Source organism: Mobula birostris, chromosome 21 (assembly GCF_030028105.1).
Source record: "Mobula birostris isolate sMobBir1 chromosome 21, sMobBir1.hap1, whole genome shotgun sequence".
Classification (NCBI taxonomy): Eukaryota; Metazoa; Chordata; class Chondrichthyes; order Myliobatiformes; family Myliobatidae; genus Mobula; species Mobula birostris.
In genome coordinates, this window is record NC_092390.1 from 60830427 (window position 1) to 60846944 (window position 16518).

General features: G+C 38.4%; 1 protein-coding gene across 14 annotated transcripts in view; it reads left to right on the top strand.

Moving 5' to 3' along the window:
• Nucleotides 1-16518, top strand: part of atrnl1b (attractin-like 1b) — a 1064590-nt gene that overhangs the window by 162157 nt on the left and 885915 nt on the right. For all 14 annotated transcript variants that reach the window (XM_072239605.1, XM_072239604.1, XM_072239606.1 and 11 more), the window contains exon 7: nt 3062-3155. In XM_072239605.1, the coding sequence (XP_072095706.1) occupies nt 3062-3155 (94 nt within the window). The remainder of the gene's footprint in view (nt 1-3061; nt 3156-16518) is intronic.

Genomic DNA, 16518 nt, shown 5'->3' on the forward strand with positions numbered 1-16518 from the left:
GTGGGTTTTCCCTGGGTGCTCTGGTTTCCTCCCACAGTCCAAAGACATGCTGGCTAGGTTAATTGGTCATTGTAAATTGTTCCATGATTAGGCTAGAGTTAATCAGGATTGTGGGGTTGCCGTGGCGGCACGGCTCGAAGGGCCAGAACGGCCTGCTCTGTGATGTACTAAATAAATAAAGAAAGAAAAACAAGTGAATGAGACAAGACCATATGTTGTTTGAATTCTTACTTTTGCAGTGGAGTCAGTAATTAATTAATCAATTTTGTTTGCAAGTCATGAATTTTCTGGGCAATTCATTTCTACTTTGGTAAAGGTAAGTCTGTCTGGTTTTGGACATAAACTTTTAAACACCAGTTTCTGGATTATTTCATAAATCAAATCTGATTGAGTAGTCCTTTATCCCTGCGTGTTGAGATTAAATTGCCCTGTGTAGAGACCTTGTGGTCAGTGGTTCAGCTAAATTCTTGAAGGTAATGACAATCTTTAACCTCACTTGGTTTTGTACATCATGTTATGTACAAATACCAAGCAGCAAAAAGAAAAAGACTCTTGTTTTTACACTGTTTATCCTAAATGATGTATGCTTGCAGGAAATTATCTTTAAAACTGCACAAGCACAAACAGTATTCCTATTTTTGATCTGAAGCTACTGAACTTTATACCTGTAAAAACCTAGCAAGAATTGAAAGTGCATGTGACATTGCGCCATTGATGGTTGATAGGAAACAATGGAGATCTCTCTCATCAGCTTTTAATGGATCGACAAAGGCACATATGCGTGTAAATGGACAAAGTATGGACGGGAGTGAACTGTTGAGTGAATTTACAAACTAGGGGCAGGGCTGGCAACCGCTAGTGATGAAAACTAGTGTGGTTGAAGGCTTGTGGACCCTCATGTCAGCAAATTCCCCTAGCACAGCAGGTCTTGAGATTGGAGGTCCATATGGGACCCCACCCCTTGGTGCTCAAGTTGGCGGGTCCGGAGTTCAATGCTTGGAGTGTGTGAGGTTCCATCATTTGCAAGTCCTGGGGTCAGATGAAGATTGAAGCCTGAAGGTCAATCAGAAGTCTGAATGTTGAGGCTTGATGTCTGCAAGTCTACAGGGAAATTTTGAGGCCCAATGTCTGCGAGTCTGCTGGAAATACGGAGGCAGACTGTGTCTCTATCTTTGTGTGTGGGTGGGTGAGAGGGAGGAAAAGGACTTGTTTTCTTGCAATTGTTATTGCTTGGGTTGATCTGCTCAACGTTGTGGGCATGCCGGGTTTGCGCCGGAATGTGTGGCGACACTTGGTGGCTGCCCCCAGCACATCCTTGGGTTAAAAACATAGAAACATAGAAAACCTAGAGCACAATACAGCACCTTCAGCCCACAATGCTGTGCCGAACATGCACTTACTTTAGAAATTACCGAGGGTTACCTGTAGCCTTCTATGCTCTACATACCTATCCAGGAGTCTCTTAAAAGACCCCATTGTTTCCGCCTCCACCACTGTCGCCGGCAGCCCATTTCACGCATTCACACACTCTGTGCATAAAAAAACTTACCCCTGACATCTCCTCTATACCTACTTCCAAGCACCTTAAAACTGTGCCCTCTCGTGTTAGCCATTTTCAGATTTGGAAAAAATCTGACTATTCACACGATCAATGCCCCTCATCACCTTATACACTTTTATCAGGTTACCTCTCATCCTCCGTTGCTGCAAGGAGAAAAGGCCGAGTTCACTCAACCTATTCTCATAAGGCATGCTCCCCAATCCAGGCAACATCTGTGTAAATCTCCCCTGCACCCTTTGTATAGTTTCCACATCCTTCCTGTAGTGAGATGACCAGAACTGAGCACAGTACTCTAAGTGGGGTCTGACCAGGGTCCTATATAGCTGTAACTTTACCTCACGGTTCTTAAACTGAATCCCACGGTTGATGAAGGCCAATGCACCATATTGTGTTGATTGTTAACGCAAATGACAGATTTCACTGTATGTTTTTTTTAATATTTTAATTTTTTTATTACAAAAAACAAAAAAAACACATCTACAAAAGCTACGACCTTAACAAAATCTAATTAAATATTGAGCAGCAAAAGGGAGAAAAATATAAGACAAAGGTAAACATACACAGCAGAGGTACACCACACCAAAAAACCTCAGTCCTCACCCCGTAAGAAAGTCCAATACAGGGCCCCATATCCTTTCAAAGATGTCCCCTCTGTCCTCACTATATAGCCTCAGTCTCTCCAAATGTAAAGTATTTGCCAGTTCTCTCAGCCACAGATCGTATGTAGGGACAGAGTCCATTTTCCACATTTGCAGGATTAACTTCTTAGCTATCACCATGCCAAACAATACAGCCTTTTTTTCATACTCATTGGTTTAGGATAGGGAACTTGTTGCTCCAAGGATGGCTATGAGCGGGTCTGGTTCCCACCGCTTCCCATAAGCCTCAGAGAGACAGTGAAAAATACTTTTCCAGTATGCATGAAGCTTACAACATGACCAGAATGAATGTGATAAGTTACTGTTCACAGATTTACATCTATTACAAACTGGTGAAACATCAAGGTAGACACTGTGCACTTTTCTTTGGAATAATGAAGTCTATGTATTGTTTTAAACTGTATAAGTCTGTGTCTGACGTTGACCGAACAATCATGTATACTCTTTAAGCACTCATCCCAGACCTCCTCTGTCAGTTCTATACCCAATTCATCCACCCATGCCTGTTTAAGACCTGCAGTATTTACCCTAGCTCCATTATGTAGGATCTGATAAAAATAGGATACCGCACTACAAGTAACCGGATCAAATTTATTTATTGCTCCAGGGACTCATGTTTGTCTAAAACTTCGAAGTTAGGTATATATTTCCTAATATAATCTGGAATTTGTAAATATCTAAAAAAACTAGGTGCAGGGATATTATAAACTGCTTGTAACTGGGCAAATGAGGCAAAGTTTCCTTTCGATGTACATATGATAAATGCGCCTGAATCTTAAATGTAGAATTAAATGTACAGTTTATTATAGTTTAGAAATTGATACAACTAGTTTTGTTTTAGGTATGACTTGGAGAGCAATGGGTGGACAGGAGTACCCATAACAAGTGATGTGAGACCACTTTCAAGGTATGGACATTCTCTGGGCTTGCATCAGGTAAGAATTTATACCATATTTATTAAATAAATTTCATAACAACCAGTTAGTCGGAGCTCTGAACAGTGTATGTAGATAATGTGCATGCACAATTTTTTTTCAACTACTAATGCAATCCAGCAATTCCTACAGCATTGGTGCGATGTATTTTCTTTATTTAAAGGCTTGGGGTTTGATGTACTGTGAAGATAATCATGAAAGACATTCCTTTTTAAGATGTTTTTGATGTGGTCATTGTGGCCTTTTCTTACCATGGTTTGTCCCTGAATTTGTTGGAAAGTTTATTTGCTCCATCTCAGTTTAGTCATTAGAATTGACTGTAAAAGTATCTCTTTTCAACGTGCATATAATTCATGATTTTCACAGTATGTCTCCTATGGTTGCTCGCAATGTAATGACTGCCATAAACTTGTTTTTTATTCCACTATTGGTTAATGTCTTTGGGACAAAAGCTACTAAAGCATTGGTTGAGTAGAACATTAGATAGTTTTGATTATGGCTTTATCTGAATAATAGACTTCAGTTTTAACCATATATTGTAGTATTATGATATGTTAATTTGCATTCTGTGTGTGGCTTCAATGTCAGAAAGTAATAAAAATCAAATGTAATTAATATTAAGCACCTGTAAAATTAAAACTTGAACCAGATTCAGAATTTGCATATAGTGCATCATATCAAGATTTCTTGGATGCATTTGGCAAAGTTTCATTTGAAAGACAACATCAGCTCTGCAGATTTGAGTTGAGCAGCAGTGTTTGGTAAGAAATTTCTGAAGCATAGAAGTCATAGAAGTCAACGTTCTAAGAAATAGCTGAGTTATTCTACAGGTTTGCATTAGATAAGGGGAACTAAACAAAGTGGGCACCCACAAGACATTTAAGTCTTGCGTATTTTTCAGTATCAGTGTCATTTTAAATACCAATTATAGACTTCAGCCTATTCATATTTTTATGAGTAGCATTTAGATTTTTACTAAGTGTGACAAACATTAGTAAAATAGATGAAGAAATGGGCGAAATTTGGGATTAGTAGTTTGAACGCTTGGTAAAAGTATGCCTTGGCTGATGTTGCACTCTGGTCATTTCTAAGTGGAGCAAAATGAAAAAATTTATCAATTGAACTCCATCATATTCAAATATTAGTGAAGCAAATGGCAATGCTCCACTTTTCTGAAGTCTGTAAAAGTATTAGAGCATGTTGGGGCTTGCTTATTGCTAATGTAGCATTTGAAAGTTTTGCATTGGTGGAGTTGCAGCCAAACGGTTGCCTTGATGTTTACCTCATGGAAATTTTGGATTTGCTTTAGCATTCAAGGATAAAGAACAGATGAACTGACAATATCAAAAGACATTCACCTTTCTATACAGTGACAATTGTGAACAGGTTGATTCCCTAACATTTCAGGAAAAATCCAGGCTGGTAAAATTTTGAGTAGACAAGTGTTAATCTCATTTCCAGTTTTTGGGTTCCTGGAGAAAATTGATGAGTCATTATTTGGAATTTTGTGTTTTTAATCAAAAATGTTTAGTTATTGAAACCAAACACTTACAAAGTCATATATTAATGCAAAATTCCTGTTTTGGGCATAGGAATGACTGCAATGAGTTGTAAAAATAATTCATTTAACGGTGAAGTGTGAACAGGATGTGAAAGAAGCTATCTAAATGTGTCTTTGTTTTCATTACTGGTCTGTTGATGGCAAAGTATATTACAAAGGCCCAATTTCAGTTTCTGAAGAGCTCTTACTGCTCTTTCACCAGCTGTCGAAAGTAATCTCATGGTGACATCCTGTCGAATTGGCTATTCAGCTTCAACACATAGTGCGCAATTATTAGGTATATTTTCTGTTTTTAATGTAAATTTTCAATCCCTCTTAGAAACAGGACAGGTGGTTTAGCCTGTGCTTTAAATTCTCTGTGGGAGAGGAAGATCAATGGGGAGATTAATCAAATTAACAAGTAGTAATGGGATAATAGAAATGGCAAAAACAATTAGCTGGAGGACATTGATGTGTTATCAGCAACTTTAAAGATAAAGGGATGATCGAAGTTTTGGTCGAAACCCTGCATCAGGACAGAGGCTTGACATGGTGGGTTTCTCCAACAGATTTTTGATCAAGTAGCGAGGATGGGTTTTGCTAGCCTCTGGTTGTTGTATAGAAGTGCCACCCCCAGTATGTGTTTAATGGGTTTTTTCTAAAAGCCTCTCTTGCTGTCCCGATGCAACCTCAGTGGTGTGGTCTGAATTGCAAATGGGCAATGGGAGGCAAAGTCTCCAAAATAGACTTTTCACAATGGGGACTCTGGGGGGAGGGGGAGGGGGGAGTGTGTGTGTGTGTGTTTGTCTAAAAGCTTTTGATAGCAGTGTCAGAACTAGGAACAGTATTGTAGCTGGTATTTCCAACTGATATGTACAAAGAGGGTAATTTTTGTCAGTGACTATTAAACAAAAGGGAAAATAAAAAAAAGACTGTATAATGAATATCTGCTGGAGCCAGTCATGAACCAATAACTTAATTCCAGTTTATCTTTGATTCTGTGCTACTGATTTAATTGTCTGTTTGGAAAAATATGTTCTGAGGAAGTCTACTTTTTACTAGGTTTTGCTTCAGAATGCTTTATCACACAATGCCACCAGAAGGCAGCAATGCACTACACATGTGAAGTATTGGAGCAACCTTGTAAAGAATTTCTGACTGCTAAAATCAAATGTTTTTTTTAAAATTTCTGTTCTTTTCTACTATAAAATAAAACTTGCTGGATAGCTGATGGATTAATAACTGTGGTATCTTATAATGCAACCAAATACCACATTTATTCCTAAGAAAGAAAACTGAAAAGTGCAAGTATTGCACTCAAAAGTTGATTGATTGAGCAGTTCTTTGGATTTGTGTTGGAGCGGAGACCGAAGTTTAAACTCTTCCTTGCCTCTGCTTCAGTAAAAATGTCGAAGGTGCACTGCAGCCTCAGTAACAGAATCGTGGCGTGACTTGATGATTGGCTGTACTCATTCCTTTCTTCATGCTACGTTTGGGGCTTTGTTCCTTCCACAGTAACGCTCATTTCTGTTGCAAATTAAGGATCATCTTTTAGTGTACAGTATACTGTCAGTGGCCACTTTATTAGGTACACCTCTATACCTGCTTGTTAATGCATATATTAATAAGCCAATCCTGTGGCAATAGCTCATCGCATAAAAGCATACAGACATGGTCAAGCAGTTGTTGTTCAGACCAAACATCAGAATGGTGAAGAAATGTGACCTTGCCCGTGGAATGACTGATGTGAAGCTCGTAGAGGCTACAAAAGCATTTGTAAAGACCCGAGTGTTCATCAGCCCACAGTAAGAGAAATTGTCTGCAAGTGGAGGAAGTTTAGTACTCACCCTAGCAGTTGAAGTCCTGCAAAGATCACACCAATAGTACAATGCTCAATGCTAAAGGAGGAGAAAATGAATCCAAGAGTAACAGCAAAAGACCTGAAGAAATCCCTAGAACCTGATAAATTTTCTGTTCATGTGTCCTCTATAAGAAAAACACCGAACAAGAATGCTGTTCATTGAAGGACACCACGGAGGAAATTACTGCTCTCCAAAAAGAACCATTGCTGCACATCTCAAATTTGCAAAAGTCTACCTTGATATTCCACTACACTTCTGGGACAGTGTTCTGTGGACAGATGAAACAAAAGTTTAACTTTTTAGCTGAAATGCAATCCGTTATGTTTGGAGGAAAAAGGGCACTGCACACCAACTCCAATGCCTTATCCCAACTGTGAAGCATGGTGGAAGGAGCATCATGGTTTAGGACTGCTTTGCTGCCTCGGGGTCTGGACGGCTTGCATTCGTTGAACAATGGATTCAAAATTTTATCAAGACACCTTACAGGAGAATGTTAGGGTAGCGGTCTGCCATCTGAAGCTTAATAAAAGTTGGATGATGCAACAAGACAATGATCCGAAAGACAGGAGTAAATCAACAAAAGAATGGTTTGAAAAGAAGAAAATTCATGCTTTGGAATGGCCAACTTAGAGTCCAGACCTTAACCCAATTGAGTTGCTGTGGCTTCACCTGAAAAGGGCTGTTTATGGAAGGTATTTGTAATATAGTAGGAAATCAGAGTATTTTGCTGGATTGACAACAATGCCAAATGGGGAAAGATAATCAATCCCTAAAGGTGGTGGGTATTTAATCAAACTAAAACTAAATGCTGACCTGGGCCAAACTTTGTTGTAGGCCATGCATCATCACTTTTGAATGTGAGGCCCTTCGTTGGTCGGGGTTGACCGTGGATGTTGTGTCCTAGCTGAATATGTTTTCGCCGTCAGTTGATAGGCAAGCCAAGACTGTGTGATATGGAGAGCAAGCTCTTACCCATGCAGCAGGCTCCCCACTTCATGTAGCTGATGAATCCAAAGGTATTCATGGTAATCAAAGGTATGAATGGTAAGTAATTATACACTTTCCATTGTTTTAAAAACAAATGTAATGCAAGTTTTCATTGTTGCATGGTGATATTTGATAACATTGCCTGTAAACTCTTGATACAAGTTACTTCTGATTATGTGACACTCAAACAACACCACAAATTACAATAGGAAAAACATTCTTAAAGGTGCTCTACCTTTGTATTTTTGTGGGTGGTATGCCAATGGAATAATCATCTGAGATTTCAGCACTAGGTGGCAGCTGAGTGTACATTAGCAAATTGTGACTGGAGGCTGGAAGTATTTTGTTGGAGCTTTCTCTGTTGTAAGTGCTCCCTCTAGAACATTTGCATCTTTGCATCATTCTCTGTCGCAATTTTGGATATGAGCCTGGAAAACTTAGTGATGCTGGGCATAACATGCCCACTGAGCATCACTTTTGGATATGAGTGAGGGAGGCACTAGCCTGAAGCCTTCAGATGCTCAGTATTCTGAACCTGTTTATTTAGAATAGTTCAGGTCGTTGGCTGTTAGTGGCTTTTTGCAGGTTTTGAACATTACTTTTTCTTTCCTCTGTTAAGCTCGCTGAAGACCAATGTATAGTAGCACTTAAAGATTGTCTGCATTTGATCAATCACTCCTTTCAGAATTGTCTGTAATGGAGAATCCTAATGTGGATGAGTCCTCTAAAGGTTTAACTGGTGACTTCATGTAAACTGTAAAATGTGCAATAAAACTTATTAAAATTGACACCTTTTAATAACAAGCAACACACATCAAAGTTGCTGGTGAATGCAGCAGGCCAGGCAGCATCTGTAGGAAGAGGTGCAGTCGACGTTTCAGGCCGAGACCCTTCGTCAGGACTAACTGAAGGAAAAGTGAGTAAGGGATTTGAAAGTTGGAGGGGGAGGGGGAGATCCAAAATGATAGGAGAAGACAGGAGGGGGAGGGATAGAGCCAAGAGCTGGACAGGTGATTGGCAAAAGGGGATACGAGAGGATCATGGGACAGGAGGTCCAGGAAGAAAGACAAGGTGGGGGGGGAGACCCAGAGGATGGGCAAGGGGTATATTCAGAGGGACAGAGGGAGAAAAAGGAGAGTGAGAGAAAGAATGTGTGCATAAAAATAAGTAACAGATGGAGTACGGGGGGGAGGTGGTGCCTTAGCGGAAGTTAGAGAAGTCGATGTTCATGCCATCAGGTTGGAGGCTACCCAGACGGAATATAAGGTGTTGTTCCTCCAACCTGAGTGTGGCTTCATCTTTACAGTAGAGGAGGCCGTGGATAGCCATGTCAGAATGGGAATGGGATGTGGAATTAAAATGTGTGGCCACTGGGAGATCCTGCTTTCTCTGGCGGACAGAGCGTAGATGTTCAGCAAAGTTCACTTTTTAATAAGTTTCTTTTCTTCAACACAAATAAGTGCCATGCTTGTTTGCTATTGCATAGTTTTCCAAGAATGCTGATTCTGTATATGATTTAAATAAATCATGGTTCACTTTATAATTTTATACTTTGGCTTTGGTATAGGCTTTGGTAGTCTTGTTTTGAGAGTAATGATTTTTAAATACTCTAGGTATAACTTTGATAGGAAAGATCAACTTTAGGAAAGTACCAGTGGTATAATGCCAATGCTATTGCAGTAATATTACAATGATCAAATTCCACCGTAGTAGTAGGGAATTAATCTTAAAAAAAAAAGTAAATTTAATAACGGTGACTATGAAACACTGGGTTTTTATAAATGGCCAATTGGATCACTAATTTTCAAAGGAAATCAGCTGCCTGCCTAAGTCTGACTTCTGAGCTACCAGACTTGCAACTATTTGGTTGATTCTTAATTACCATTGATACAGATTTAATGCCACTTAAGAACGGGAATGCATGTGTTGTGATATCCTGTGATGAAAATTTTGAATAAGTATGAAATGTGAACATGGATTGTATTCTTTTTATAATACAATGCAATTGTGGAATGCACAACTCATATGGATTTTTGAAAAGAGACTGCTGCCTACAGTTTAAAAGGGTCCATCCAATGTTAGGATATTACCAAGCCTATGTTGAATATTTTCCTAAAGCAGTTGCTTTGTTCCAACAGGGCTTGAGTTAAGAAATGGCAAGAGTAAAAGGACCCAAACAGCAGCTGGGACATGGATTACAAATTACAGCAGGAGATAGAAAAGGCGTGTCAGAGGGCAATGTCATGATAATCTTTGGGGATTTTAACATGAAAGTGGATTGGGAAAACCAGGACAGTACTCTCTCAAGAGAGAGTATTTGTACGTTTGTAGAATGTCTAAGGGATGGCTTTTTAGAACAGCTTGTTGTTGAGTTCACTAGGGGATCAGCTGTGCTGGATTGAGTGTTGTGCAATGATCCGGAGGTGATAAGGGAGCTTAAGGTTAAGGAACCTTTAGGGAACAGTGATCACAATATGACGAAGTTCACTTTGAAATTTGAGAAAGAGAAACTAAATTCCAATTTTTTTGGTATTGCAGTGGGATAAAGGAAATTGCATTGGCATGAGAGGGGAACTGGCCAAAGTTGACTGGAAAGGGACACTAATAGGAAGGACAGCAGAGCAGCAAAGGCTGCGAAAAACGAGGGAAGTACAAGACAGATATATTCCAAATACAAAGAAATTTTTGAATGGAAGAAGGTCACTACCATGACTGACAAGTGAAGTCAGAGCCAAAGTAAAAGCAAAAGAGAGGGCATACAAGAAAGCCAAAGTTAGTGGGAAGAAAGAGGATTAGGAAGCTTTTAAAAACTCTCAGAAGGAAACTAAGAAGGTCATTAGGAAGGAAAAGATGAATTATGAAAGGAAGCTGGTGACTAATATCAAAGAAGATACTAAATGTTTTTTTAAGTATATAAAGGGTAAAACGAGTCGAGAGTAGATATAAGACCAATAGAAAATGGTGCTGGACATATTGTAATGAGAGACGCAGAGATGGCAGAGGAACTGAATGCGTATTTTGCATCAGTCTTCACAGTGGGAGACATCTGCAGTACACTGGACATTCAAGAGTGTCAGAGAAGTGAATTATGTGTAGTAAAAATTATGACTGAGAAGGTGCTCAGGAAGCTTAATGGTCTGAGGGTGGATAAATCTTCTGGACCTGATGGAATGCATCCTCAGGTTCTGAAGGAAGTGATCTTCCTCCCGGCACTTATCCTTGTAAGCGGAACAAGTGCTACACATGCCCTTACACTTTCTCCCTCAGCACCATTCAGGGCCCCAGACAGTCCTTCCAGGTGAGGTGACACTTCACCTGTAAGTCGGCTGGGGTGATTACTCCGTCCGGTGCTCCCGATACGGCCTTCTATATATTGGCGAGACCTGACGCAGGCTGGGAGACCGTTTAACTGAACACCTACGCTCTGTCCGCCAGAGAAAGGAGGATCTCTCAGTGGCCACACATTTTAATTCCACGTCCCATTCCCATTCTGATATGTCTATCCACGGCCTCCTCTACTGTAAAGATGAAGCAACACTCAGGTTGGAGGAACAACACCTTATGTTCCGTCTGGGTAGCCTCCAACCTGGTGGCATGAACATTGACTTCTCTAACTTCCATTAATGCCCCACCTCGCCTTCGTGCCCCATCCATCATTAATTATATATTTTTTCCTTTCTCCTTTCTCCCTCTGTCCCTCTCACTATACTCCTTGCCCATCCTCTGGGCTTCCCCCCTTCCTCTTCCTTTCTCCCTAGGCCTCCCATCCCATGATCCTCTCATATCCTTTTTGCCTATCAACTTTCCAGCTCTTAGCTCCATCCTTCCCCCTCCTGTCTTCTCCTATCATTTCAGATCTCCCCCTCCCCCTCCCACTTTCAAATCTCTTACTATCTCTTCTTTCAGTTAGTCCTGACGAAGGGTCTCGGCCTGAAACATTGACTGTACCTCTTCCTAGAGATGCTGCCTGGCCTGCTGCGTTCACCAGCATTTTTTGTGTGTGTTGCTTGAAATTCCAACATCTGTAGATTTCCTCGTGTTTGCGTCATTGAGGATACAGTTTAGTTAATCAAATATGTTATAGGATATAGGATGTTCCGATTTATGAACTCCAAGGGAAAATCTCCCTTCATTCTGAAGGCAGCCATGACACAACATTAATTTAGTATTGTACCCCCTACAAATTTTAATTGTTGTTTTTCCATTGGATGACTTCACCAAGTATGTTTAATGAGTAAACTTTGTTTTCCAGAGTAATTGATTTATTCTGCTTTTAATCCATTTTGACCTTCTTTGAAGGGTGAGGGAGGTGATTTCTGTATTAATACTTACAAAATGAAAATTCACAGTAGAGCTACCAAGTTTCAGGTGAAATACTCAAGTAAGTGGTAATTAAGAAATTTGGGAATGCTGTCACCATTGTAAGGTTTGTTAAAACTGCATCAGATAAATCATCAGGATTGCAGATTGGGGAATTCAGAATGTTACCCAGTGCCCTCTGCGATGACCCAGGCAACAATTTCTGTTGCAGAACTAAACCCCTCATGAATTCTTGTTGCAGATAGATCTTCCGGACAGAATTTTATCATAGGGTGAGAGCTGATCAATATGGAAGTCTGTATATATTTTAAATGCATGCTTGACTATAGCAGAAAAAGGTGGCTTATTAACCTGCAGATTCTTATAATATTATTTCTAGAAATTGGTTAATCTGAGAGTGATACATTTTTAATTCATGTGAAGGCTGCAAAATTTTTGAAGAAGATTATCTGCATTGAGTACACAACTAACATTGATCAAATTGTTCAGATTGGTGTAAATTTTGATGTCTGATTTTATTAACTAGATTGTATCCGTGCAAACTAGTTCAAAGTACATATAATATACATACTTTGATAATACATACAACCTCGAGATTTGTCTCCTTATAGGCAAAACAAAACAAAGAAACTCAAAAGAACCTATTTAAAAAATATTATTACAGATAACTGTTTTGTGGATTAGGATGTGGATTTAGTAGGAAGAACAATTTTGTTTTTTGCAAATTAAATGAGAAGAGCAGCTATTTGACTTCTGGGTTGAATGTGAAATAAATGAGAGTTTTGTAAATGTTAATAGTTGTCACTGTTGCATCATAAAGAAGAACAGGTATACTTCAAGAATTGTGAGCAAAAGAAATTGATGTGTGGTTTTCATTTAATTTGTAAGAAAGCACACTTGGGACAAAATGCACAATATCAAATGAGAGATCAGCCTCTTTGATGTTTCCTATATCTAGTCTTTTTAATAATTCATGATCTGATGTTGCTTTAACTTGTGTATTCAGTGGTGTTCAGAATATTTGTGCTTCAGTTGAGTATAACTAACATGCACAATGTTGATGGAAATATTTATTAATAAGGCTCAAATAGTTATCAAAAATGGTTGGGGATGCTTTGCAGTAGCCTTGTATTCACTGCTGAAGCATGTGCAAAAATTTTTTAGAATAAATATTTTTTGTTTAAGTTCCTTTGTTTTTATTAAAATTCCTTTTAGATTTTTGTGATGCTTTTGCACATACGCATCTGGGCTGACTGTTAAGTATTTTTTCTTAAACTTGGTTCTGATGGTTAGGGTTGTAAAGAACAATGATACCTAGAGTTATTTTAAGTACTGAAGAAAGATTGAATTGTGTTTGACAATCCAAGTGTAATTTTTTTATTGCCAATATTTATTACTAATTCCTCTACATTCCAGTACTACTACTTTTAATTGCTGTGATATTATAACCAGGAAAATCTGGACAAGAATATATTTTAGAGAATGTGATTGCCACTGAGGAATGGGGTGAGAATTCATTTTAATAGAAATAAATAAGTGAGTGCCTTTGAGTAGAAAACTTGTCATTGGGTTTTCTCTCTCTGAAACAGAAAATTGAAGTGACAGGTTGGGAGACAGAGTTTTTTAAAGGAACCTTATGGAGTACTTTATTCACTTACAACATCATTAGGACTTGCTTCCCTGTCTTTTGATTAGTGACTTGTGTACTAATTACTACTTAATTGATCTTATCTGTGGGTAGGCCCATACTAAATAAACCTGGCAATGATACCTAATGATTAAAATAACTTCCTTACACTGTGACAGTTCAGGCACAAATGTGCCAAAACTGTTAAGCATAGGTAACTCCTTGTTGATGGTTTTCTGCTTCTCACCTGAGAAATGGCTGGTTAACAATAGAAAATGTTGAAGCTGGAAGTACATTTTGGTTGACTAATTTTTGTGAAGCGTGAATGCTGTGGTTTACAGTACTTGCCAAATCTTGTGGGTATGGGGCTGACGACGGACGGGCAGGACATGTGCACTCATTATTTTTATTGGTTTATAATTGTCACATACAGTGAAAAACTTGTCTTGCATACTATTCATACGGATCAAATCACTGCACAATGTAAACAATAACAATGCAGAATGAGGTGTAAAAGTGCCCGAAAAAGTGTAGTGCAAGTAAAGAATAAAGTGTAAGATCTGAAGTTAGACTGAGTGGTCAAGTGCCCATCCTATTGTACAAGAGGTTCATCAAGGGCCTGATAACAGTAGAACAGAAACTTCTCTTGAGCCTTATGATAATGTGCCTTCAAACTTTTGTATCTTCTGCCTGAAGGGAAAGGTTGGGAGAGAGAATGTTTGGTATGGGTGGTGTTTTTGATTATGCTGGCTACTTTACTGAGGCAGCAAGAGGTATAGATGAAGTCCTTTTGAGGGGAGGCTGGTTTCCAAGATGTGCTGAGCTGTGTCCACAACTCCCAATTTTTTTGCAGTCACGTGCAGAACAATTGCCATACCAAGCCATTATGGATCCAGACAGAATGCTTTTTATGGCGCATTAATCGCAATTAGTAAGGGTCAATGGGGATGTGTCAAATTTCTTTAGCCTCCAAAGGAAGGAGAGGTGAGCTTTCTTAGGCATGACATCAACATGGTTGGTCCAAGCCAGGCTATTGGTGTTGCTAACACTTAGGAACTTGAAGCTTTGAACTTACACAGACAGGAGTGTGTGTACCACCCTCCTTTCTGAGGTCAATGACTAATTTTTTTTGTGGACATGGAGGGAATTACATGTCCAACTAATCTATTTGACTGTGGCAGTTTCTTGAATGTTCTCATGCATCTCCGCTGACCTCCCTTGATTCTGTTCACTGTTGCCAAAATAAGGAAGCTGTTCATTTAGTGGTCTTCTGAGTTAGATGGCCATAACCTGAAACCAACATGTTTCAGGACAGTCTTTGCTGCCACTTACTTTGATTTGTTGGGGACAGAATTGTTAAAGCTGATCCAATTACCTTTTAGGAAGAAGAATTTTTAAAGTGATCTATTATTTATTTTGTTATTTGTTTTTGCTTTGCCTCTCTTTACTTTCTTTTGACTAATCAATTTTTATCCTTTCTTCCTTTCCTTTCATTCACTTTCTTATCATTTTTCTTCTTTCCCTAATGATTAAAATGATTCGATATGAGCCAAACTTGAGACAAGCTTAAATACTAAGGATAGTTTTAATTAGAAATCTGGTTTGTAATTTCTTCATGTTTTAATGGAAATTTTAAAATATTACAATTTAATTATTTTCCTTTGTTTATTCTTTAGATCCACATTGTTCTTTTTTGTATTTTTCCTATCCTGTTGTTGATGACTTTGAATTCACCCACTGAAGTTTACCTGTGCCTCTGCTGTTAAACTGTTTAATATTTCAGTAGTAAATTTTGATCCAGGAGATGTGTACACTTATGGTTGGAGTCAGTTTTGCCAGTTTCTCCTGTTATGATGTTCTCAGTCCTGGTTTACAGCAATGTAGATTATAAAATATTAAAATCCAGAAGTGCAAGGACAAGATTAAGTACCGGCCAGAAACACTGGTTTCCATGGCAACATCTACAAAGTTTTTGTTTTTCCCCTTGTGGTTTTGTCTATGGTCCTAAAATTACTGAGTTATTCAATCTGAAGATCTTTGGCTTAGGTGAGCAGAGGCATAAATTAGGAAAGAAAGAAATCCTACATTGAATTGTTTCTCGTGATAGTATTGAAATTGCAACTATAGTACAAAGACCTCCTTTGAGCCTGATTGAGCCTACCGGAAGGAATTAATTTTATTCGGGAATATTCAATTGCAAGATTATGTAGATTCACCTTGCAATTATATTTTGGTTTTAGTTTGATTTGTCAGCACTTCTGAGGCATAAATTCAGCAGTGACAAAATGTCAGTGACTTTAATACATTAAAGTCCAAGAAAGATAATTATGCTCAAAGCTTCTTGTCAAAGAGCTAAGAAACATGGATGCAGTGAAGCATGCTGGCAGATGGTTAAGTGATGAGATGGATAAAGCTGATTAATAAAAACCAAATCAATATACATCTTACCTTTCTTCAGAAAAAGCCATTGTAATCTTTTTTTAATCCCATATATCTTTAGGAATCGACAAGCCTTGGCATTGTCAACTTGTATTTTTTATTAAAATAATTTTTCGCAATCAATGTAATAATGTAGGTTTTCTCATTTACGTTTGTAGCTATTCTGACTGGACTTTCTCTGGTCGATTTTTCAGGACGAAGAACCCTTCTGTTATTTTCTAACTTGCCCATTAATGACATTACTTGTATTTTGTTTTACATATATTTTTAATTCAAAAATCATTTTAATAGTGCAATTTACATTTAAGCTTGCTCTCATCTCATGGTGTCAGTATTTGATCACTATGTAGAAATGGAGCAAAGGGGATTCTTTTTGTCTTGTCGTTTCCTTTTGTACACCATTTCCCTGCAAATACCTCTGCATTAACTTGGTGGTGTCTTTTAATGTATTTCCCATCAGCTATTATTTTATGTATTAGCCATGTAATGAGTGATAAATGTCAGTAAGCAAAATTAGATATCAGCAAGTAAATGATTAAACATTTCAAATTGCTTAAGTCATTTAATAAATTTAATTTACTTTGTCAA